Raw genomic sequence first — 23873 nt, 5'->3', positions numbered from 1 at the left:
GAAGACGTGACCCTGATATTTGACGCTGGGCGGGAGGAATACCCCACTCATGTCACTGGCTGATAATCAGATCATGGGTGCGAAAGAGGTTGTAGCAGATACACATACTGTCTTCGTCCAGCTCCCGTTGCGAGCTCGACACCGACCAGCCAATATGATTCCAACGACCGGGCCCACCCGCCCGCCCTGGTTAGTAACCCCACCCTACTCACCAGCTACAATTGTCACCGATCCCGAACTAGGGTCGACCTCCATCCGAGGATGGGGCCCTGTCCGCTGATGTTGCTCGATTTGACGAAGGAGGAAGAGCCGGGCTACGTACTGTGGAGATGGTACCCCCGGCTGAGCGACCTCGTGAGCGTCATCGGCGGCTTCGGAATCGGAATTGACTTTGTCGTTATCGTTCTTCATGCGTTCTACGTAATGACAGAGTGGACCGATGGGGAAAGCGAAGATTACGATGCTGGCTGCATCGCAAACGACGATCCGCCATGCAGGTCCACCTGCGATTATCGCTAGAATGCAGCTGAAGACGATACCGACGAGAAGCCGCATTTTTGACCGCTGAATGGCTTCTATCGTTCTTACCGTTCTCTCATGTTGATGTTTTGGAACATCTTCAGCTACGCTGAGGTGTTCCTTCTCCATTGCGTCCTCCACCGTTTAGCAACGCAAGAACCGTCCATCCAGAATTCGAGGGGAAACCGCAATACGGGGAAATAAGAAGACTTATATATCCTAGCAGGGTTTGCCAAAATTTATACCTTTAATGTCTCGCAGCTTCGTCTTTTCCTCTTAATGAGTACTTGACAGTATGCTGACCCGAACAAACAAACTTGCAGCATCCAGTGCTGTTACTGGATGGCATGGCTTCGACAGCTGCATCTGATGGTGTTTTGGGCCTCGGCGCTTTGAATACTCTGCACGCTAGAGAATAACGGCCAATTCGCGCGACCAACATTATATGAGAGCGAGAGACGTAGGCTAGCATACTTAGTTTGCTTTGTCACAGCATTAGCTCCATGTTCCGAAGATCTACTTAGGTATAATTGCATGTTGGAGCTACAGGACCCAGCAGGTTAAAGCAACGACTTATGAACCAGTGTTTTCGCGAGTCTCCTATGCAATCATCGGCTGTGTCCTTTCGTGTCGATGTTGCAGGGAAGATCGGAGTTAACGTTGGAACGCACATTCCAACGATCAAGACTAGACCGAAACAGGAAAGGCCAAATTTCACGTGCGTCTTCACGTGCGGGGCGATAAGGTTTATTTGAGGCTCAAGCGGATCGATTTCTTTGCCGGACTCCGATCGACTTGATCGCAAACTTCGTGGACCTAATGAAAAGAGCTGGTCCATATCTTGAACGGATGGTCGAAACAAACATCACTGCCCAGTCGCAGAGTCAGAGTCAGTCTCAGTCGCCTACTTCAGCACCAAAACCAAGCAGCGGACGACAACGGGTTATCTCGTCTTGCCTAACATGCCGGCGGCGAAAGGTCAAGTGTGACCATGTGCACCCGGTCTGCAGTTCTTGCACACGAGGAAATCATGTTTGTACCTGGACGGATCAGGTGCAAGCGTCGACGAGTACCGGGAGGATCTCAAAGCCTATGATCACCAGCAATGGAAAGATTGCGAAGAATAGCGACGTTCAGGCGCGACTGGATAGGCTTGAGTTACTCTTGGAACAAGCCGTTACGAGACAGGGAACAAATCCGATTCCATCCGCGCGTTCCAGTGCCGACTTTGAGAGAAAACCAGAACCGGAGACACGGTTGACGCCCACTTCGACCAGTCAAACCTCCCATGGCGGAGGCATGGCTTCTGATGATGGTGATGGAACTCTACTCCTGGATGGCGGACAGTCTCAGTTTGTTTCTTCCTTGCATTATGCATTACTTGCTGATGAGGTGAGTTCCGCTCTTAGATGGTTGTAACTGGTACCGTACTTTGTTTTGACAAGCGCTTACCATCGATGGGTTTTCATTCCTGACATATGTTGGTACAGGGGTTCATTACATACAAGGCGCTGACAACTGTTGCAGATTCAAGATATCAAAGCCCTTTTGGGTGATAAGACAGATGAAGAGAGAAAAAGAGTACCGCAAAGCAGTCTCGTAGATTTACTTTCGTTAGGCCGTGCAGGCGCCGGATCCAACCTTGAGCAGCTGTTACCGAGTACTCAAGAGCATCGTGATACCCTCCTAGATGTTTATTTTGCGAACGTGGATCCGATGGTGAGGATCACGCATAAGCCAACAGTGCTTCGCAAGTTTGCCTCATACAATAGCGAGGCCCATCCGATCGCCTTTGCTATTTTCTTCTCTGCAATCAATTCCTTGCCTCCAAAGGTCGTCCAAAACAAGTTTGGCGAAAGTAAAGAAAGCCTGTTAGACCGCTTTCAGCTCGGTGTCGAGATATCACTCGCCAGGGAAAACTATCTAACGACATCAAATCTTGAGATATTTCAGGGGTTCGTCCTATGGCTGACTTGCATCAGCAAAGAAGAAGACATGGGTAATCTTGCCACCAATTTTTGACGTTGCGTCGCTCACAGTAAGACTAGGTAAAGCATGGGTACTACTAGGTATCGCCGTTCGCATCGCCCTAAACCAAGGTCTTCACCGGGACCCATCTTTGTTCCCCACCGGGTCAATGGATGCTGTTACTACCGAGCTACGCCGCCGCATGTGGCATCAATTAGGTCACCTGGAGTATCGCGCAGCCGAATGTAAGGGCCAAGAGCCGAGCATATCCGAAGACTTTTATACTACACTGTTTCCGCGCAACATTGACGATGAGGACCTTATCGACGGAGCAAGCCCAGGTCCCGCGCCTTATGACGAAGAGAAGTTCACATCGATGTCGTTCCAACTCGTAAGGTACATGGGTATGCGAGCATTGCGGCGAATAGTTCAGAGCACATATCGCTTGGAGCGGCGCATGTTGGATTCGGGTCTCCACGGAGCCTCCCGTCTTGATCCCGCGCGAGAGCTCCAGAATCTCTATGAGCAGATCAAAGTCATGCTTGACGAGGATCATGAGGAGAACCAGAGAAAGTATCTCCAATACCTGAACCCGGAAATCCCAATGCAGAGGTTGACGCTAGGTCTGGCCTCTCTCCTGGAGTGGCGGTGTTATTTGCTATTCTGGCTCCGCATGCCTCGTGCTTACCGCGACGTGGTCTTCTCTGATGACATACGCAGATCGTAAGTGAATCAGGCATACATCTTTTCCGCAGGCCAGCTGGCAACTGCTAATTTGATGTAGAATATTCGAGAAATCTGTGAATTGTATAGAAACACTGAATAGTGCAGCTGCTGATGTCGATGCAGCTCGTTTTCAGTGGCACATAAGTGCGTTATCTATTCATCTGTTGATCAATTGCTAACCTTTGAAGGTGGAATTGCTTCTTTCCAAGCCATCATGCATGTTCTCTCAGAACTTCGTAATCCATTATTCGACGCTCCAGATCGGCAACGTGCATTGAGAGCGCTGAAAATATCTCGCATTCTCCGAGAAAACAACAGCGCTAAAGCATGGCAAGCTGTTAAGAACATGATTGACAAGGCTGTAGCTGAGCACAACGCGTCTCCAAGGAGCCAGGTGCAAACATCAGCATCTTTCACTAGCCCTCCTCCACCGCTGTCCACATCCATTCGGCGGGATAACTCTACGAGCAACAATGTTTCTGCGTATCCTGGAATGGAAACTACACCTAGTTACGCCTTGCCAACGTCTTCTAGGCAGTACGTTTCACAAGAGTTACCAGCACAATCCCAACAAATACCGCCTCCATTGGAGCTATTACAGCCCATGCAATCCATGGAGGGTCAGGATGCACCTTGCTGGGACGATATCAATCTAAACATCATCAACAACATAATTGGCGACGTTCAACCCACTCTTGGCATCATGCCAGACTTCGACTTCGTTAGTAGCCTCCTGAAATGGCTTAGATTTTGACTAACTTGACAAGGGCTTCTGGGGTGACCCCTTCAACTACGAGAATGAGCCTGCTGCAATGCCGATAGAAGATAGCTATTTTCCACCGTGGACGGGATGATCAAATCTAGGATCCCAATAGAAGGATGCTTTTATATCGCCATCATCAACGTAGCCGAGCTCTAGGCTGCGCTACTACCTGGCCTAAAAAAACAAGAAAGGACTCGCTAGCGACAAGCGGCCACCTACATAACACCCCTACATCACTGCGACTGCTTTGTGTCTTGAATGATATCGAATCCAATGAGGTGAAGGACGCTACACCGCTGCACAAGCCCAACAGAATCTCGTTTCGAAGACCTCTTTGCGTTGGTAGAGGCGACTAGATTATTCAACTTCTCCAAGGACATCAGACTGTTTGAGGTTGTGCTACTACCGACCTATAACGACCAAAACACGAGGCCATTGGTAGGGCGATCCTATTGCTGAAGATGTTATCGGCTAGGCTCAATCGAGGTTGAGTCCAGATTTGTGGTGAACTTTCTCCTGTGTATGCTTCGGCTGGTGCAGAGCGATCAGGATATTGAAGGTTAGTCATGGCGGGCTGGACGATGAAAACATGGGGATAGCTTAAAAGATAATTGCCATAGCTGTTTTGGTCTCCCGAAAACATCTTCTGTGTACCTGAAAAACCGTTGGGTTAATCATGTGTGCTGAATCTATGTCTGGTGCGGCGGTGTGATGGAATGACCCTGAAGGCTGTGAGCTGAAAAAATCGGTGCCTGGCAAGGCGTACTCGTTGCGCATGTAAAGCGCATGCAACAAAGTGAAAAGTATTTTCTTCGTCGAAATTAAAAAGGGATGCATTCCAATATTCTAAAATATAGATACCATGCCTGAATGCGAGATGGCCACTTATCAAGGTGCAACATGGTAGAGACGTCATCATTCCAAACACCCAAACTCAAAAGATTTCAAGGACACTCGCCATCCACTTGTCTTTGAACAGCCTACCACCGTCGCCTAATCGCTCTATTAATAATATGCGCTACCCAAGGCGAGCATGCGTTGCCGGGTTAGGGCAAATACCCTGGTGGCGCGGGGGCGCGAGGCTGCGCGAGCTACGCGGATCCACAGCTGAGGCTGAGACTCGAAGATGTTTGACATTCACTCATTTTACTGCGCATCACCTTCACAACACTCTCTAGGCTTCTCTATCTTGCGAGCGAGCGATTCCCCTCTCCTTGGTCTTCAAACTCGACTTCGACGTAGCGGTAGTAGCCCGTTGGGACCTCCTCCGGCACCTCCGAACCCTCTCGAGCGAACGTTTCCGTAGTAGGGCTGTGCTGTGTTTACACTCACCCTTTTCGCCTTCCCGCCTCGATAACGCATGCTCTAAGCTCTTCGAAACGAATATTGAGAGAAGAGAGCGCGACCATGCGGATACCACAGTCCTATATTCAGAAATGCAAGGCCACGGCACATGGTTTCCAGGCTATACTCGTTTTCATAGCAGCATGTCTCACGATTGCCGTCATGATCAAGGACGGGTCAACAGGAGGACCGACTAAGTTTTATCTTGCTATGGTAGGCTCTATCTCTAGGAGGATTTCGGGGGTAGTAGATCGGAATCGCAAAGCCGTTACAATGACAGATTGAGAGAGTTAGGCTGACAACCGCCCCAGTGCTTCGTATCCATTCCCGCGATAATCTACCTAGTAATGGTGCCGATGTGGTCTCGCGCGCAGCGCTTCGGAAACGCATATGCCTTTCTTGCAGTCGATGCGCTGTATACAATGCTCTGGTTTGCAGCCTTTGTAGCAGTTGCCGTGTGGAACAGCCATGGCATCAAGGAGGGTGCGAAAGAGAAGAAGGTATCCGATAACGAGCGAAACTGCACCACATTCAAGTATGGGAGTGAGAGCAAGTGCAAAGTTAGTAAAGCGGCTGTAGGAATTGGCAGTCTGTTATTGTAGGTCCTCCCTCTCTGCTCACTTTCATGCGCACCATAACAAATGCTAATGGTGGAATTTGATAGCCTATTCTTCGCCATTACAACGGCAGTAAGCTCCTACTACCTCCTAAAGTTCCTCCGCGAAGGCGTCCTCCCCTACGAATCTTCTGCGCCAAACCCACACCACATCTCCGGTGAAACATCAAAAGATAACGCATGGTCCGCCGAGATCGAACCTGGGCACCGCGATTCTATAGACTCCGTAGACCGACTCACGGAACACGGCGGCAACCAACAAGAAGACGAGTACGCACTGTTGAACTCGACGGAAACGGATGAGGGCAGACATCCAGGTAGACCACTCAGTTGGGGGGAGGACAGAACGGGATATGGAAGACCTATGCCGTCATACGCAGATTATAGAGATGGGCCGCGGCCTGGGGCGGGCGACGCCTTAAGTCCAGGCGGATATGAAGAGTATAGGCAAGCAGCTGGCTCTCCTGGAGTCGGCGGAGAAAATAAGCAGACGAGCCAATCGGGAAGTGGGTATAGTTTCAGCGGTGGGGGAGTGAGATGAGCATGTCAGGGACAAGAGTAAAGATGACTCTGAGAAGAAGATTGCTACCGTCCAGATGTTGAAAACTGCCCTCGCATTTGAGCATTCGGTATGTCCTGAGCGATTGTTGGATGTAATCATGCTTATCTATTTGCATTATGATTTAGCGATTCTTACTACATAGCATACTACCATCTCCTCTACAGTCGCATACTCTTAGATATCCTTTGTTTGTTCCGGTCACAGTAGAAGACATATTCATCTATTCATGTACAGCATTTTTCCTTTCTAGGACTACTAGAAGACCAAAAGATGTATCAAACTATCCTGCTACGGTGTTAAAGGCGCCCCACTGATAGACGTAAATGCGCAGCATCGGACTAGTAATCACCATGCCCCGTATGATCCACAAATGAAACCCAGCGAAAGCGTACATAGCCTAGGGAGCTTTACTCAATAGACGACAAGAGGTGGAGACGACATGATCGCCCCATATCTTAGAAGGCACCCTGCGCGCCGCTGCCGGCCGTCAGTGGAATAACTAATCCGGGAGAAGAAGAAAATGCATTGGGCGGGTGCAACAATTAGCTGTCACAGCTTGCGAGCCGCTACCCTCACATTTACGCCATGGGCGCTAGATGGACAAGCTTTCTTGCGGAGAATAAGTAATCTGTGAGCATATACATCTTTCTAGTAGCTCGCTGGCAATCGTACGATATGCGCTTGTAGCCTGTTAGTTGTGAACGTTAGATTCGCAACATGGCAAAAAACTAGCGCCTTGTTGGTGAATTCGAGCAATTATGTGTGCTTTCATGTCGCCGGAAAATTGAACTAGGTTAATTGACCTCAGACGTTCTACAACAGGGAGTACTGCATGTGGACCGATGGTTCAGATAATGATATGACATCGTACGAAAACTCACGGGGGTTGATTCTCTCCATAGAAGGTGTGACACTCCTCAGCCTGATGCAAAAATGTTAGCAAGATACCACTTCAATGAGGTATATTGATGGAGCAAGTCGGTTGGTGTCCACGTAACAACTAGTGAGTGAAGCCTCTGTCCGAGGGTGCCCATCGAGTATGTGATTACGGCGGTATTGCAGGCTGATTTTGGGTATCTGATTGTTGTCGCTATTCGAGTAATATGGCATCCTCGATCTGCTCGTAGACCGTTCAACGCGTTGTCGTTTCAACTCGTGCAAGGTCGTACGGGAACAGCTGCACGGCAGCATGGAACTTTAAGGCTGACTGGCTGGTCAGCGTGAGGAGTGCCGGGTATCGGCTGAAGTTGCCCAACGTAAGCGAGCCTCGGCCGCTACTTCAATATTCAATCACTCGTACGATCACGGTGTGTCTGTTCGATCGCAAATCATATCCGACGACACTGTAATTGACGCCGTGGTGTTTTCTTCTGCCCTCTCTGTAGTGTCTGCAGCTATCGCTCCTACTAGTTCCTTCTGAGACACAGCCGCTCTCGCGCAGTAGCCTCTACTAATCATCCTTGCTCGCGTTCTGTTGTTTTGTAATCATATAACAAGCGCCAGAGATTCCACTTCCCATTCGGAAAGACGATGGATACCCCACTCGCAGTCTGGATATCTTCGGCGCCGGTCTGCGCAGATTCGCTGCTAGGTTCTTAAAGCGAGCACCATGACCGGTCCCCAGGTGAGCCATCTACTAACTACACCGAGCTTTCTTTACATGTACCTTCCAAGCGGCATTCGACTTACGAAACCCGTTGCGTAGCCCGTGTGCCGTGATACCCTTGACGCCAAAATTCCGTGGAGCCAAATGCCTTCCAAGTTCCGCAACCTCATTCCCTCCGAGCAATTCGCTGTAGAGAAGGATCGATATATACTCTACATCAACTATGTCTGCCCATGGGCTCACCGCGCTATCATTGTTCGCGCGCTGAAGGGCCTAGAGGACATTGTACAACTAGTAGAAGTTGATGCAAGAGATCCGACCCATGGCTGGTATTTCTCTGGCCACAGGGGTCCAGAAAGGGATCCTATACATGGTTGTAGATGGCTGAAAGAGCTGTACTTGAGGGCAGATCCGTACTACAATGGAAGGATAACCATTCCTCTGATGTGGGATAAGAAGCAAGGTAGGAGAGCGATCAATTTGGTGTGTAAGGGCGTGGACTGACATGATTAGATACCATTGTGAACAACGAGAGTGCTGACATTATTCGCATCTTATTCGAAGCCTTCGATCCACTTTTACCTCCCCATCTGCGTGAGGTGAACAAAGGAGCCGCTGCATTCATCCCACCCCACCTTAGGACTGGTATCGATTCGCTCAACTCTTGGGTATACGATACGGTCAACAATGGTGTCTACAAGGTTGGGTTTGCCACGTCACAGGCGGCATACAATGAGCATATTTCCAGGCTTTTTCAGTCCTTGGACCGTTTGGAACACCACCTCTCCCAAGCTGAGCATTACCCCTACTTGTTTGGGCAACACATCACCGAGGCTGACATCCGCCTATACACGACGCTTGTTCGTTTCGATGTAGCATATTACCCGCTCTTCAAATGCAACATGCGGATGATTCGTCTGGACTACCCTCGCCTTCATGCTTGGCTGAGACGTTTGTACTGGAGCGAGGGGCCAGAGACGAACAGAGGTGCATTCAAGAGCACTACTCACTTCGATGTAGTAAGTCTGGCCTTGGCCGCACTCAAAAGCCACATGCTGACTCGAAAGATCAAGCGAGGATATTCATCTGTTGCTGCCGGGAACGGAATCGTACCTGCTGGTCCAGTTCCACCTATCATGCCGCTGTAACTGTTTTGAACTTGGTCCGTTATCAAAGTTTTGTTGATATTGTCTACATACGTTTTCGTTGGGAGAGAGAGAAGAGGGGACGAATAATTAATGTATTTACTCAGAATGCCCTTGGTACGGCCAGAGTTTGGAGTACAGATCTCTCTCACTCTCATTCTGAGCCGCGTTCAGGAAGACTTCTCTGTACCTGTGGCAGTTTTCAATAGCAGTCTGGTACTCCTCAGGTTGCACCATACCATCTGCTGGTAGAACACCTTGGTCTTGGAATAGTGACAGCATTTTACCAACACCATCCATGTTCTCTTCCTCCTTCGCATGCAACTCAAGTTCTTCTTTTGAGAATTTTATGGGGCATGGTGTATCTTCCCCAAAGATGTCATTCCATCGGGCAACGAGAGCAATGAGCGAGTCACGCAAGAAGAACAGATCCCGGTTCTCCCATACGCCGGTCACAAGCCAGACAGGCTTTCTAAGCATAGGCACTGATGATCGCTGGAGAACATCCCAGTGAAGCGGTGCACGTTTCATAGTTTGAAGTTCGTAGTATTTGTGTATCGTTTCGCTCTCCAGATTGCGGTCGATTTGTTTTTGCTCTTCAGGGCGCAGGGTATCGAAATTTTCGGGCTTCTCGGGCATGACCCAGCCCTCTTGGACAGTCTTGTAATATCGGAACGCTCGATGGACACCGGACTGATAAAACAGCGGTGCCACAACTGCCGATTGCCAGTCCACGATACTAGTGATTTTATGTGAAACTGGATCCACAAATACATTGTCGAGATGGAGATCGGGATGCCAGAGAAGTTTTGTGGCAGATGACTCGTCGTTTGATGCTGGAGTCAACAGTGGCGCGACTTGTTCATACTTGGCGAGTAAGTGAATGGCGTCTTCAGGTAGCTCAGGATCTTTTGGCGACCGATAGTAGTTCATTCGAAATTTGGCATTATTTCTGATCCATGACACTTCATTGGCGCCTAATGCTTGCGCATACGCTTTTGGGCTATCCCCTGCTTCTGATCAGCATCTGCCGCATGACCTTGGATTAGCCCTCAACGTACATGGGCCTCGATCAATAGCCAATTGCTCACGAGCACTGCTCCAAAGCTCTGCCTTAACTAAAGGTCCCATTGCATATCGCTCAAGAGTCGAATCTTGCTGGCCTAAGTTGAGTTGCATGGCCTCTGATTTTCCGGTCAAGCGTTGGAGGTCGTCTTTGAAATATATGCAACCATGTTTCTTGAATTTCACGGCATTCAAAGAGGCATCAATTTGGGCCACCTGATCGACAATAGCCAGCTTTGTTGCCCAGGGCAATTTGTACCATACCGCGCCTAACCGAACGCCGGAAACCTTCTCTTCAAGAATGTACTCGGCCTGAACCGAGTTATTCACAGCATCACAAGACCACGCAAGCACGCGAGGGACAGGAATATCGAAGACGTCTCTAAGCTGATTCTATCAGTTATGTGTAATTCTCAAGCTGGCATCATCACATACCATTTGCCGGGTAGCGATTTCGGACGCCGTCGTGTAATAAGCTGGCCCGGCATTTGGGTTCGGAAGTTTCGCGAAGACTTGTGCACCATTGTCCATAGTGAGAATAAAAGCCTTGTTATGCAAGCCTTCAATGCACTTCAGGACTTGGGTACCTGTTCGCAAGTTTAGTGATAATGCACGTTGTAGGACTAAGAGACAAACAGTGCTGGGCTCCCCTGCAAACACCAACAGCTTCTTTAAGCAGCTGCGGTAAATTAAATTTGAGATAGCGTTTTGCTAACTCCCCTCGCTCATTCTTTCTGTAGACATATCGTAAGTAGGTTCTTTGGTAGGCTTGGCTAGGGGTCGGTTTTACAGCCACCGTTGACGGGTATAACGATACAAATCCGCCTCAGGGGTTCTTTCATCTGATTTCACCAGATTAGAAAGTGAATGGTCCTGTCGGGTCAGGTCTGGGATGATCTTACCGACGCCACGGGCTTTTTCAGCGAACAGTTTTGGAGTTTGTGATGTAGATTGCGTCTTGCTAGCCAGCCTGAAGGACCGAAACTTCATGTTGCACACCCGAGGAGCCAGCCTTGGATCTTCACGACCGCAAGGGCCACTGAGATGTGCGTTTTCAGAGCTCAGTACGAGAGAATTGAAGTCAAAGCTCTTAGCGGACGAGTTAGTTAGAACTGTTTGTGACACTTAGCCCCTGACACGTGAAAAGAAGAAATAAGCGGGGAAATAAATGTTAAAAGGGCCGAAATATACCGGTACCACCCGCCTGCTCGCTTAAGCAACAACTGCGACCTTCTTTATATTGCCATCGTCTCTTCAAATCTCCATTAATCATCACTAGGATCGTGGTTTAGTGGTACTATCTACCCTCCTACTTAACTAAAGGCTAGTATTTCGGCTTGCGAGTTTCAAAAAGTATTTCAAGAAGTATTTTCAGAATCGATGCTTAGAGCTGGTTAGATACGCAGACCAGCCGGCGGTAACAACGCAGGGCTTGTGGAAAATAGGCATAATGTGGTTCGCTCGTGGAATTAGGAAGATGTTTCGCAAGAGCGATTTCCGAAGTGCGGCTTTCTACCTCTCTTGTCCAGACTGCTCTCAGATACACGTAGTGTTAGCCAATTGAAACATTTTAACTGTTATTAAAAAGTTAACTACAAGAATCTAACATTACGAAACCTAAAACCTTCTACCTATAGTTTAGCACTGTAAGGTCTTATAATGCTGTTGAAAAGATATTTACCCCACCCCATATCGCGCATGTATCCCAACGCATGTGAAGGCCTGTACAGTATCGCATTCCCAAAAGACTTAATAGGCAAGCTGTTAAATAAGCTGTTTACATGCCAGAGAACTTTGTGGGAGCCCAAAACGATTGGGCCTCCAGGGCCTCAGGAGATGAAGTCCTTGACACAACCGTTGTTGGGTAAATTCTGATTCGGTTTCGTAATAAAAAACAGGGCTCTAATCATCAAACAGGCCCAAATGGCTTGTGGTATAGTGGTGATGGTGTGGTTTGCCGTGGGCATCGAAACGTAAACGGGACAGTGGTAGCGGGAGGGCGTCACGAGAGCGGATGTGCGAAGAAAAGGCGTGCTCCCCATTTCGAAGAATTGTGTTCATCAGGGGCGGCGGTTCGATGAAAAGGCATATCTTGCGACCCCTTCATTGCGATTTCACCGACGTCTAATGGCAGCAACCCTAAACACCAATCGTGGTCGCGACGCGTACGATGATTGCCTCTTTTGCCATTATGGCGGTGTGTATTAGCATATGTGGACGGCAGCTTCAGCAATCGAGTTTGGGATGGCGATGTATGCAGCTGAAGCGCAAAGAGGCTCTAGCCGCTGCTCGGGCAGTAGAAAGGACTCAATCCAACGCCAAAGTAGCGACCATGGACCGCCAAAACGTTTCAGCTCTGGAGATCCAGCGTGATGTCGTACGTGTTGAAATTCCAGTCTCTTGGGGTGCGGCAGGCGACCGATTTGATTTAGAAGAAGAACAATCGTTTGATGAACCCCAAAAGCGTCTGAGCTGCACTGGCTGAGTTCACCGATCCGCTGTTTTCCAAAAGCCACACAATGTATTCATAATCATCGCCACCCTGCCTCGCGATATCCAGGCAAGATCTCCCATTGAGGTCTTCGGCTAGCGGATTCGCGCCTCGTTGCAGCAACAATTCGACGCATTCCTCGTTACCCTGCTTACAAGCGTGGTAGAGTGCCGTGCCTTCCGTATCGTACGTCTCATCTGCAGTACCATAGTTAGTGACACGGCGTCGCTCTTCGACGTTGAGACCCCGATCTAGAAGCAGTCTTAGCGCCTCCACGTTTCCCTCCTCAGCAGCTACCACCCCAGCCCCAGTATTCTCCAAATCATGTCCATGATCAAGCAGCAGCTTAAGCATTTCTTGATTAGCCCTGTCTGCATAAATCGTAGATACAATAGCAGTGTCATCCCCAAAAATCGAATCATTCGGTGTTGATCGATGCCCATGCTCAAGCAACCACTTTGCAAAGTTATAGTTACCGTTTTCAACAGCACTAGCCAGTGGGTCGCCGTGAAGCTCGTTTTCATGGGCGTTGAGATCCAAACCATTATCAATCAGGATTTGGAAGATGGAAGGAGATTCCCCATATACGGCATGGGAGACGAAATTACTATTGAAAGATTCTCGAGGAGGCCTCCAGCCTTGGTCGCAACACCATTGCATAATTGAGGGCTTCCCGCGAGCTGCAGCGTGTGTGGCAATATCCTCTAGCGTCATGTTGTTAGGCTGATAGAGATCTTTCAATTGGGCGGCATCGCCTGATGCGATGGCAGAGGCAACTGCCTTTGGGAGATTTGGGAGGCCCATTGTGAAGTTTAAAATTCGTTTCGACGGCGTGTCTGTTTGGTTGCGGAAACCTTGGCGAGTGCGAAGATGAGTTCGCGATTCGTTGAGGTAAGTGGCCTTGTGTGTGCGTCGACTGTTTGTATCTTAGGAAAAGTACTTGTGTGTTGGCTATTTGCGCCTCGGGGATTTGTGTGATAGCTTGCGTCGCGGGTGAGTTGGTGTCGGGTTGAGGTTCGCCCTGGACTCTTATAGCTTCTGTGGCATGAGATGAGTCATGGAGTTACCGACTTACCAAAACACGGTACGCTGACTCTCAGTGTCCTCTAATCCATGGTTCAACCTTTGCAACGAGTGTATGTATGGCATGTGAAGACATGTGAGTCCAGGGCAGGCGACTTAGTGAGTATCTACATACGAAAATGCTCTAGATATCTCTACCGTATTATACGCATTTTCATTAGCCCGAAATTCTGATAGCCGAAGTTCACCGCCATCAAGTGTTGAGACAGGCTCACAGCTTGACTACGGAACTGACCTCTCGAACTTCGGTTCATCTCTGATTATAGACATGTATCCGGGGGTAGAGGTCGTTGAAAGACATTGGGTTAGGTTTGAAGTCCGGGACCCACGAGGGTATTCCACCGTGATGCTTGCGCGCTAGGTCGCCGTTGACAGCGAGGAAGGCTACGGTTCTGCTGGTGGAGAGAATTCTAGCGGTGAGCTCTGTATATAGTTCCCGGGGGCGCCGACTTTGGGCATGAGCAGGACGTTCGTGGTACTGCAGAGCCGGGCGGCGATACCCATGGAAGCGTAGTAGTAGTCTTCGGCTACGGTACAGCTGAAACAAGCTCTGGCATGAAGAAGATAGCTGGTCTACGCTGCGAGAGCTTGTTCTTCGCTTTTAATGCCGAAGAAGCCGTCTAGTCGGTGAACGAATGATTCTGGGCCTACATGCAGAGCGTTGTACCAGTTGCCGTCGGCTAGCCATGCCTCAGCTTTTGTGATTATAGACCCAAACCAGCGCACGTCGGCGATGAACTTGGGCACCTTGGCAACGACCATCCTTATTTTTGGTTGATGCAGATGGCATCGGCCCACAAATGCTGGTTGATTTTCTCCTTACGCAGCTGACCAGACAAGAGTAAAGATTGTTGTCAACGAGAAGTCCTCGCCGTTGCAGTATATCCTTGTCGTGGGGTTAAGACGGTCCCGCTCCTTGCACTCGGGGAACGAGCTCTGGAATGGGAAACACCACGTGTAGGACAAAGCTGTCTAGCTGGGCTTTTCGTTGATATTGTACACAATTAAGAAGTATTTGATCGGCCCTTCGTCCGTTGAAGTGTCAAGATCTAGCAGGCGAATACATTCCAGGTCCGGGAGCAGTAGGATACCGTACAGAGGGTGATCCATCTTGCCCACGAGTCGCCGCTGTAGAGGAATCTGGTAGAACTTATACCTTGCGACGGGCGCGAGGACGAGGCCGAGAATCTGTCACCAGGCATGTTGCCGAGTCCCCTTGAAGGATGCCTATTAATGTGGCTTGAGTCCCTACACTGTCAGGCCGATCTGTGCTGTGAAAGAGGAGGCGGGAATTCTTAAGCGAGTCGTTCTATACCGGAAAGTATTGTTCAGCACCCTACTGATTCTTGCAACATTCGACGTGATTAATAAAGATCTTCTCCTCGAAGGCAGCACAAAAATAATGCAGCGAGCCCCTCTGTGTCGTTGATTCATGATTAAGATTCGAGAAGCGAAAACCACTTCTCATTTTCGCGAATGGGGTTGATTTCAGCTACTAATAACAAGCGCTACTAGCGTAAGCACCTGTCGGACGGAATTACTAGGTTAGCAAGTAAACTGCATAGCAAAGCTGAAAATCTATAAGTACTTATATTTTCCTAATTCCAAATTTTCTTCATCAGAACACGAAACGGGCTCGTGGTTTAGTGGTATAATACTCCCTTAGCATCTCTAGCCTCCTGGAACAGCGATTGGGAGTGGTCCGGGGTTCGATTCCCCGCGAGTCCATTTTTGCCTTTTTTGCCTTTTTGCACATCTTTATGCATTTATGCATCTTTTTGCTTTACTCATACAAAAATCGGGATTCGTGACTAGACGTCGTCGACTAGTCCCGCATCTTTTAGTATCATTTTGCCCACTTGAAGACAGATGCCGACCGTTAGTACGAGTGGCTGTAGGCGAATACGTGTGCTGAGGCTGGATCTAGCAAAATTCGAGGTACTCTACTGTCAGAGCCACCATGATACTTGAGTGTACTCGGAAAGGTAAGGAGTGGGTAGTGTTTAGATGTACGTGCCTGTAACACATTTTAACAGCGAATTGGATACACATTATGATATTGCCAGACTTGGATTTGTAAAATTAAGAGAAGACTACATAATGAGAAAGAGATATTCTGTAGACCCGCCCGAGACGCGATTCAGGCAACTTTAGGAAGAGTTCTGACATCCTATGGCGACGACTCGCTCTCAAGTGTTTAGTCCGTGGTTTTTGGCGCGAGTGTCACAACGTTCGCCACGCACTTGCAAGTCGCAGTTAGGTAGGTAAGAGAGAACACCGGATATTCAGCCAAGAAAGATAAGAAGAGCTACGGTTTTGAAATGCAAGTTTGAGATTATGCTACAGACGTGTCCCCACGATCATGGTATCATCCAAAGACTCAGCGCCTTCCGAGGCAGCAACAGATGTGAACGCCGTGAAATGCCAAAAGTTTATGCGCCAGTATATCTAGTGTCGTAAATCATGATCGGCGCTTGCCGACACGCGAGCCGGTGAAGGGCTTTAGGGCGCCTTTACCGCGCGAGGATGGGAACGAAATCTTGTTCTGCGGCCTCCGGCGAAGCTGTTTCCGGGACTGGTCCTTGTCCTTGTTTTTCTTGCTCGACTTCTTCGCAGCGGAAGCGGCGCCATCGACGTCCATGTCTATGAGGTGACAGTTAGCCCTTGATTCTCACTCAACCAGTCGGTGGAAGCGGGTCAAAGGCAAACTTGAGACGGCCGTCCTGGCTGAAGCCAACAATGTCGGAACAGAGCCCCATGTAGAAACAAAGGTTTCTGAGCTCACGACTCTCTTGTGCAGGATCGAGTTTGGTGTTGGTAGGGTCGCACAAGGAACGTGGTATGGAGGCAGTTAGAAAAGACGAACCTTTGGGCAAGTCATCCTCCTTGGTTGCTTCGGTGGCAGTCGCTTTGAAGAGGTCAGCAGAGCGTTTGTGAATGCAGTGGGACGGCTCACCTTCGGCTGTGTCCATTTCCGTCCTCTCAGGCTTCGATTGCGCGATGGTCTCGAGGAGCTTTGCGTGCAGGCGCTCAGCGCGGGCTTTCTCGACGGGTCCGAATACTCTGGCGCGCAGCTTGGTGCGGTTCGCCTTTTTGCTGCTTGCTCGTGCGGATTTGGCCATTGTGATGAATGATTGTGGTGAAAGTCGAAATGTGGAGGGGAAAAAAGTTCGAGGCGCGGAATTTTGGGGTGGCGACGAGGGCGGTCCGGCTTTCGAGTCGGGCCCGTGCTTGGTCGCGTTCGCCTAGTGACGCTGACTTTGCGACAAGCAGATGCAGATGCGACGGCCGCGAGAGCCGCCGGGAGCTCGACGATAGCAATATAACCTGTCCGGCTCGCACCAAGACGTCTGCCTGCTGGCTGTCCCCGCGCCTGTTTTGCGCCGACGCTGTGTTGGCTGTCTTGTGTCGCCTGCGGAGTCTTGGGAAGTTGCGACCAACGACCATCGGGACCGCTGCAACCTCAGATATCTGCCCTCACCCGGCCATCTCTTACTCTTTGTCACCTCCGCTTGCGAGGCCTTAATCTCCCCAGGCTCCAATGCCTTCTCGAACAGCTTTCCTCCGCTAGCGCCTCACTTCCACCTCAACCTCAACCTCGACTGCAGCACCCTCTCCACCCCGAACTGTAGCCCACAATGGCGTCAAGCTTGCAGCTGATGGCCGCTACCATCACTGAGCGCTCCAAGACGCTTATTAACAATGACCTGAAAAAGATTCTGAAAGAGGAACGCTCATCGCAGACGGGGAACAAGGCTGCGTTACAGTCCCGCGTCATTGGGCGTACGATACTCCCCTGCTCGTCGATTGACTTTCTACTGCCTCACAATGGATGCTAACTTCACGTTCACCAGTCATACAAAATGCCGTCCTTCAAAATGATGCCGATGCGCTGCGGCGACTTCAGTACCGCGTACAACACCACGGAGACGCCCCGCCGCCCACAGCCAGCAGTCCGGCAGCCCCCTCATTCTCCCACCCGCCTGCGCCCACCGCGAACGGCTTCAGCATGGCGAATGGATATCAAACCAGCGGGTCATATCCGGCATACCAGCAGCCACAACCGCACATACCACCTCGTACGCCTTTCTTCTTCCTTATCGACCATGTCCGGGCCACGGCACTAAAGTGAACTAGGACCTACATACTTCTTCAAAGAAAGCCCCTTCTTCGAGATCCGCGAGCTAATACTAAGTAATATTTCGTTAGAAGGTATGATTGCTAGTCTCTGCACACCTGAGCATTGTTACTCATCCAATGCAGCTTCGCCAAGCCACCGTCAAAATACGACCAGAACCCTTGCACCCACCGACGCCATTTGTACACGATTGAAGTCAGACCCCGCTCTACGACTTCTCCTGTTTTCTGCGCTGGAGCAACCACTAACGCCTGTTACGCGCCTGGACATCACATTCCCATCGCAGATCGAAGTCCGCATTAACGGCGAGGAGGTCAAGGCGAACTACAAGGGCTTGAAGAACAAGCCGGGCTCGACGCGTCCTGCAGATATCACCGATTTCGTCCGTATCAGTCCCGCTAATCATCGTAATAACATTGTCGTCACCTATGCCCTAACGCACAAGGCAAGTCCACAGGAGGTTTCTTATCCCTTATCCCTTTCATTTCAATAGGTGAGTATGCACTAACTGTTCCTGTAGAAGTACAATTTGTTTGTCTACATGGTCAAGAAATTCTCAGTAGAGGAGTTGACACAGCGGATCAAACATCGCAATGTCATCACAAAGCAGTCGGTGCTAAACGAGAGTGAGAACCTCTGTATCCTGGGTTGCACTGTGGGGCTGACGGATTCTAGTGATGGAGAAAGCGAATGACCCTGATATCGAAGTTGGCTCGAGCGTCATGTCTTTGAAGGACCCCATCTCTACTTTAAGAATCAAGACACCGTGCAGGTCCACAGTCTGCACGCACAACCAGTGCTTCGACGCCGAATCGTTCCTACAACTGCAGGAGCAGGCACCCACTTGGACATGTCCAATTTGTAATAAGACTATATCTTATGAAGGGCTAGCCGTCGATCAGTATGTGGAGGAGATCTTGAACAAAGCCCGGAACGCAGATCAAGTCACCATTGAGCCCAACGGGGAATGGTCGACCGACACGGATACGTCGCCCAAGAGAAACGGCTATAGCGCCTACGACAACGACGACAGCGAAGATGATCTTGTTGAAATACCGGATTATCGCATCAGGGCCATCAAGAGTGAAGCCGCGCCAACACCTGTATCGCTCAGCACGCCTCCACTACCCTCAAGAGAGACGTCAACGGCCCCTCGATCAAGCAACAAAAGAACATCCGAGGTGGTGGATCTGACACTGAGCGACGATGACGAGCCTGTGAGGCCAACCAAGAAGGTAGCGTACAGTACCCCCAATAGCCTCCCAGACCCATCGCGTCGCTACCAATTGCCTGCCCATGGCCACTCCTCTGCCCACAGTCGTCCACCACCACCCTCTTATCACAGTATGCCTTCGGGTATGCGCTCGGAGTATTCTCAACCTCCTTCAACACCTCCACCGCGGCCCGCATATGGGTCCTATCGACCGCCACCGCCTGCGTCACGCCCTAGTTATCCCGGCCAGGGCACATCATCATACCCTACATACCTCGGCTCCTCCCCTTGATTTTCATGTTGCGCGCACTATTTGTATCTTGTCGATCATGTACGATCACTGTTCCTCAGCTAATCTCACAATCTAATCACAGGGCAGAGTCGGAGCAAGAACAAGCTCGATGCGAGAATAGGCCTCCTACTTTAGTGGGGAGACGCTCGGTTCTGAAGAAGTTGCACAAACTGATCAAGTGGAGTCTTCTACCATACTCTATATTTTCCATTCTGATTTGAAGTGGGATTTAGCGCGAGGCGTTCAGGAGACGACATGCTATGAACTTTTATCTGATTTTGGCGTACGGGAGGGGACATTGGGATACCATCACCGCATTGCGTGCATTTTGATCATTTTGAAGCGGTTTACATTTCGTTGACTGTGCAAAGCGCGGGGAAGCAGGCTGAGGGGGGTTGGGGTTTCATACAAGGATTGGGGGAGCAGGCCGAGCGAGGGAATGGAGAGCGTAGTGGAAGAACAGCTGAACAACTTACGGTAATACGAAACCGGTTTGAGATGTGATTCTTAATCTCATCCACTATTCAACAAGGCAAAGACAAGACCAAACAAACGGATTCAGATAGAACAGTGACACGTAGAAGGGACAGAGCGACCTGGGCTGAACCTGTTGATGAATAAAACGGTATGTGACGGTTGATTTTGTGTTGGGGATGACTGTCAAGGCGATCGGTGGGGTTTTCTAGATTCAAACGAGAGGAGTTGTTTTAACAGTACCTAACGCTGCACTTGCTTAACGATTGCTGAAGGGCAATAAGCCACCATGCACGCCTGTGCAAAACACTAATTATACAAAAGACCGAAATCAAAAGACCGCTCCAACAAAGACTTTTTTTTTTCAAGCTCCCCTTTCCATGAAACCACCAATTTTAGATCGGATATGCGCACGCACTTACTGCGACAGATTCAAGTCCTGGTAGTAGTTCCGCGGCAACTTGGTCTCGTTCGGCAGATACGGGTATCCTGCTTTCTCGCGCGCCATGTCGTTGATCCATTTGCTGTCCGGCTCGACCTTCTCGCCCTGGGCCAGCGTGTCTGCAAGGTACAGCCATGACAGCGCATTGCCCACGGTACTGACCTCATCACTGATGTTGTTCTCCGCATATTCGGACATGTCAGCATAGAGCTGAGGATCAGTGAAGAGGTCGCGGAGGTGCTTGGCAACCGCCTTGTAGTCACACGGCTCAACGAGGAAACCAGACTTTCCATCTTGGACTTGGAGGGGGATGCCGCCTGCACGCGTGGCAATGGTAGGCACGCCATGATGCAGGGCTTCACTGACCTTGACCTCGAAGCCTTCACGGGTGGAAAGTTGAAGGGCAACGTGGGCGGAGTGCATGAGGGCGTTGAGAATTTGGTCGGAAGCGCCTACACGCATCACGACAACATCATCTCTGAACTCTTTGTACGCATCACTCGCCAAGAGCTCCTCGGTCTCGTTGTAGATCCTGACGGCGTCGGGGTCGTCGACGGCGCCGTGCCCGGCGATACATAATTGCGGAATCTCCTCGATGGGCTTGCCTTTCATGTACTCTCTACGGAACTCAGCATAGGAGGCGATCACATCAGGGATGCCCTTTGCCGGATCGAAGCGTGCGATTTGGACAATGTATTCACGGTTTGGGTAGGCAAGCCGACGCATACCAGCCTGGAAGCATTGAGATCTAAACTGATGCATGTAGTAGAAGTTGTCCCAGTCCTTCATGTGCTTGTTCAGACCGTCCTTCCAGTCCGTGGTTGCAGGCAGGTAGCCGACTTTTGCTGGAGTAACGTTCTTGGGGACGAAGGCGCCAACGGGATGGCTGACGAAGACATTGCAGTCCTTGACGTTGTTCCACACCCAATTCCACACCTCGGCAGTAGGGGTGCCTTCCTGATCAGCCAAATCGGCACGAACCTGGATATGGCTACGGAAGATGACAGGACGTGTGGGATCTTGTTGCTTGGCGATCTTGACCAGACTTGGCATCTGAGGGTCGTCGACGATGATGACGTCGGCACCTCCCTGCTCGCGAGAAGCAAGAGGACCACCGGATTCCAGCCATCGGCACTGTTTAGCTTCGTGCTGGACCCACGCGTCGAGTTCGTCCATCTTTGGCTGGGTAAGACGCTCACCGTGGACAGCTACGCCTTGGAGGATGTTATGATTGTCTTTGGTGATGCGGAAGATGGTAGGCTTGCCGTAGGGAACAAACCTGGTGAATTGTCAGCAGTGAAGTCCTGGTTGTGTCAAGTAAAACTCACCATTTGCAATCCACATTGATCAGGCGTAGGAAGCGAATGAGCGCGTGTCTCATCAGGGCCACACCTCCACCTTGTGGAGTGCTGTTGAAGAAGGCAATCTTGGTCTTGTTCGTCTTGAGCGAGTTTGCGTATTTCATGGTTGCAGCCCACGTCGTGTCCAACCTGACCGTGTCTTCGTAACTCTCAAGATTGGTGATGAGGGCTCGACCCTCGCAATCGACGGCAACGACATGGCGATGGCCACAGACCACAGGCACCAGTCCGTTCAAGTCGAACTGCCTAGAGGGAAGTAAGCCAGTGCATGGGGTTAAGAGAAGATGGTATGGTCAACGTACTTGACGGTCTTCCTGGACATGTAATCAGCTTCTTCGTCTACACTCATGCTGGATTGGTCGCGTTTGGAATATGGGTTGGGGCCAAAGATGAAGGGGACAATGTCCAGCTCGCTCCATAGGAGTGCGGGCAGCTGAGGACACAGTTCAGCAACACGCTCGGTTAAGCCAGCACCCATAGTTTTAGACAGCCGGATGGTGCGGAAGCTGCTGAGCTTCTTCAAGACGACCTTGGCTAGATCATTGGGGATGTCTTCCAAGGACGCTGGTGTAGCCACGCCCGATCCGGATTCAGAGGATGTGCCTGACGAGCCGTTTTCTCTATCGGATGGCACGTTGAGGAGGTCGTAATCGAGGCAGTAGGTTCCATCGTGTAGAGCGAGAGCAATTTGGAAGGTTCCATTTTCTTTCTGGGCAACGGCTACACCGGCGTAGATTGTTTCAACACCTGCACCCGGATTGCCTGAACTGGACTTGAATGAAGTCTGCGCCTTGTAAGCCTCACGTGTATCCCTGCGGCGATTTGCCGGGCGATTCGGATCTAGCTTGGAAGCCGACATGTCTCGTAGTAGGGGATGTATTGGAAATATAAATCAATGTGTTGTAGCGGGAGCAAGTGGGTTAGCAAGCTACGAGTGGGTGGTCAAAATAGGTGGTCAAAATAACAAGGTAGGCAATGGATGTTGTTTGCCAAAAGCTGTAGAAGCAAGGCAGAAGGGCGCAGGCAGCACGGCTTTTATGGTACAAGTGGATACATGGTTGACTCGCGAGAATGCTGTGACTTCACTGGCCGACTTGTGAAGCAGTGCCATGGTCGATGGTGGTGGTGCTGTCAGCGGGATGCAGTGGCGAATGATAGGCGCGGGTGGGTCCCGAGGAACCTGTTGCGAGCAAAGGGCTCGAGGATTGACGGTGGTTGACAGTGGCTAGGAAAGGCGGTGAATGGAGCGAGAAAGATTGACATGCGGGCGTGCCGTGGCGAGAAGTCTTGGGAACACGAGATAGGGTGACGCGACCATGTTGGTTCAAGCATTGGGGACTGGCCGAGAGTAGAGTCGGGTCACTTGGGGAGTGAGAGGAGCTAGCGGGAGAGAGCTGGAGGGAGGGAGGGAGAGAGAGAGAGAGGCGGCTCTGGTACGTGGGCTGGCTTACGCGAGGCGGCAGACGCTCCCCACGCGAAGCCTGGAGCGAGCGAGCGAGGGAGGGCAGGACAGGAGAGGACAGGAGAGGAGAGGAGAGCTAACTTTGGACTATGGGACGGGTTGGCACGACATCAGACCGTCATGCGACGCCTCATCAACGCCAGACGGACGACGGCGAGAAGCTCAATTGGAAGGCCATGTGCTGCTGCTGCTGCGCGCCGTCTTACCGCAGTGAGGACGGGGTCGTTTGACATGAACGAGTTTTCTGTCACCAGGCCCTGCGAATGGGGGACGCCTTGGTTCCACTGCCTGGCTGCGATGCGATGCGATGCGATGCGATTGCCTGTGTGAATCAGCCTCTGCGAGACGCATCGTGCAACCATCGTGGCAGATGGCGAAGAGTCTAATAGGAGTGTAATTAGAGTCTGGTTGGGGTCGTCTCCAGTAGAGAGGGCATCTGATTAGACGACAAGTCGACTGCTACTACAGCTACTCGGGCTGTAGAACATGTCTAGAGCTAGCTGCTGCAGCTACCTGACATGTCAGACAAGTCTAGGGTTTCTTTTTTCTTCTTTCTTCTTTCTCTTTTTTTATTTTATTTTTTATTTTATTTTTAGTATTCTG

General features: G+C 50.4%; 9 protein-coding genes and 1 non-coding gene across 10 annotated transcripts; 5 read left to right on the top strand and 5 right to left on the bottom strand.

The window, feature by feature from the left end:
• Window positions 1-204: 204 nt before the first annotated feature.
• K460DRAFT_401182 (uncharacterized protein) lies at window positions 205-648 on the bottom strand (the record flags this gene model as incomplete). The annotated part of the gene is made up of 1 exon (XM_040936397.1): window positions 205-648. One exon carries the CDS (start codon window positions 646-648, stop codon window positions 205-207), a length of 444 nt encoding a protein of 147 aa, XP_040793718.1.
• Window positions 649-1368: 720 nt separating this feature from the next.
• K460DRAFT_272442 (uncharacterized protein) lies at window positions 1369-4067 on the top strand (the record flags this gene model as incomplete). The annotated part of the gene is made up of 6 exons (XM_040927798.1): window positions 1369-1911; window positions 2047-2518; window positions 2568-3210; window positions 3272-3357; window positions 3402-3934; window positions 3981-4067. 6 exons carry the CDS (start codon window positions 1369-1371, stop codon window positions 4065-4067), a joined length of 2364 nt encoding a protein of 787 aa, XP_040793717.1.
• A 1316-nt stretch (window positions 4068-5383) lies between these two features.
• On the top strand, window positions 5384-6477 carry K460DRAFT_272682 (uncharacterized protein; the record flags this gene model as incomplete). Its single annotated transcript, XM_040927822.1, has 3 exons — window positions 5384-5533; window positions 5632-5918; window positions 5985-6477. 3 exons carry the CDS (start codon window positions 5384-5386, stop codon window positions 6475-6477), a joined length of 930 nt encoding a protein of 309 aa, XP_040793716.1.
• Window positions 6478-8248: 1771 nt separating this feature from the next.
• On the top strand, window positions 8249-9252 carry K460DRAFT_401179 (glutathione transferase; the record flags this gene model as incomplete). The annotated part of the gene is made up of 3 exons (XM_040936396.1): window positions 8249-8567; window positions 8618-9123; window positions 9172-9252. The coding sequence occupies 3 exons, from the start codon at window positions 8249-8251 to the stop codon at window positions 9250-9252; spliced, it is 906 nt and encodes a 301-aa protein (XP_040793715.1).
• Window positions 9253-9300: 48 nt separating this feature from the next.
• On the bottom strand, window positions 9301-11015 carry K460DRAFT_28798 (uncharacterized protein). Its single transcript, XM_040929008.1, has 3 exons — window positions 10750-11015; window positions 10311-10701; window positions 9301-10259 (listed from the first exon to the last, which is right to left on the bottom strand). The coding sequence occupies exons 1-3, from the start codon at window positions 10843-10845 to the stop codon at window positions 9349-9351; spliced, it is 1398 nt and encodes a 465-aa protein (XP_040793714.1). The 5' UTR covers window positions 10846-11015; the 3' UTR covers window positions 9301-9348.
• Window positions 11016-12714: 1699 nt separating this feature from the next.
• On the bottom strand, window positions 12715-14062 carry K460DRAFT_28778 (ankyrin). Its single transcript, XM_040928997.1, has 2 exons — window positions 13881-14062; window positions 12715-13826 (listed from the first exon to the last, which is right to left on the bottom strand). The coding sequence occupies exon 2, from the start codon at window positions 13607-13609 to the stop codon at window positions 12743-12745; it is 867 nt and encodes a 288-aa protein (XP_040793713.1). The 5' UTR covers window positions 13610-13826; window positions 13881-14062; the 3' UTR covers window positions 12715-12742.
• Window positions 14063-15520: 1458 nt separating this feature from the next.
• Window positions 15521-15616, top strand: K460DRAFT_t11. The gene has a single exon. It is a non-coding gene; the product is annotated as a tRNA-Ala (tRNA).
• A 733-nt stretch (window positions 15617-16349) lies between these two features.
• K460DRAFT_271682 (uncharacterized protein) lies at window positions 16350-17010 on the bottom strand (the record flags this gene model as incomplete). The annotated part of the gene is made up of 3 exons (XM_040927750.1): window positions 16350-16531; window positions 16569-16796; window positions 16845-17010. 3 exons carry the CDS (start codon window positions 17008-17010, stop codon window positions 16350-16352), a joined length of 576 nt encoding a protein of 191 aa, XP_040793712.1.
• Window positions 17011-17211: 201 nt separating this feature from the next.
• On the top strand, window positions 17212-19926 carry K460DRAFT_361907 (uncharacterized protein). The gene is made up of 6 exons (XM_040932544.1): window positions 17212-17671; window positions 17743-17967; window positions 18026-18100; window positions 18152-18471; window positions 18547-18652; window positions 18702-19926. The coding sequence occupies exons 1-6, from the start codon at window positions 17527-17529 to the stop codon at window positions 19529-19531; spliced, it is 1701 nt and encodes a 566-aa protein (XP_040793711.1). The 5' UTR covers window positions 17212-17526; the 3' UTR covers window positions 19532-19926.
• Window positions 19927-19977: 51 nt separating this feature from the next.
• On the bottom strand, window positions 19978-22803 carry K460DRAFT_28721 (glycosyltransferase family 4 protein). Its single transcript, XM_040928947.1, has 3 exons — window positions 22111-22803; window positions 21776-22054; window positions 19978-21726 (listed from the first exon to the last, which is right to left on the bottom strand). Exons 1-3 carry the CDS (start codon window positions 22665-22667, stop codon window positions 20424-20426), a joined length of 2139 nt encoding a protein of 712 aa, XP_040793710.1. The 5' UTR covers window positions 22668-22803; the 3' UTR covers window positions 19978-20423.
• Window positions 22804-23873: the final 1070 nt, after the last annotated feature.

The sequence above is a fragment of the Cucurbitaria berberidis genome (assembly GCF_010015615.1).
Source record: "Cucurbitaria berberidis CBS 394.84 unplaced genomic scaffold K460scaffold_1, whole genome shotgun sequence".
Lineage (NCBI taxonomy): Eukaryota > Fungi > Ascomycota > Dothideomycetes > Pleosporales > Cucurbitariaceae > Cucurbitaria > Cucurbitaria berberidis.
This window is presented reverse-complemented; position numbering and strand designations above follow the sequence as displayed.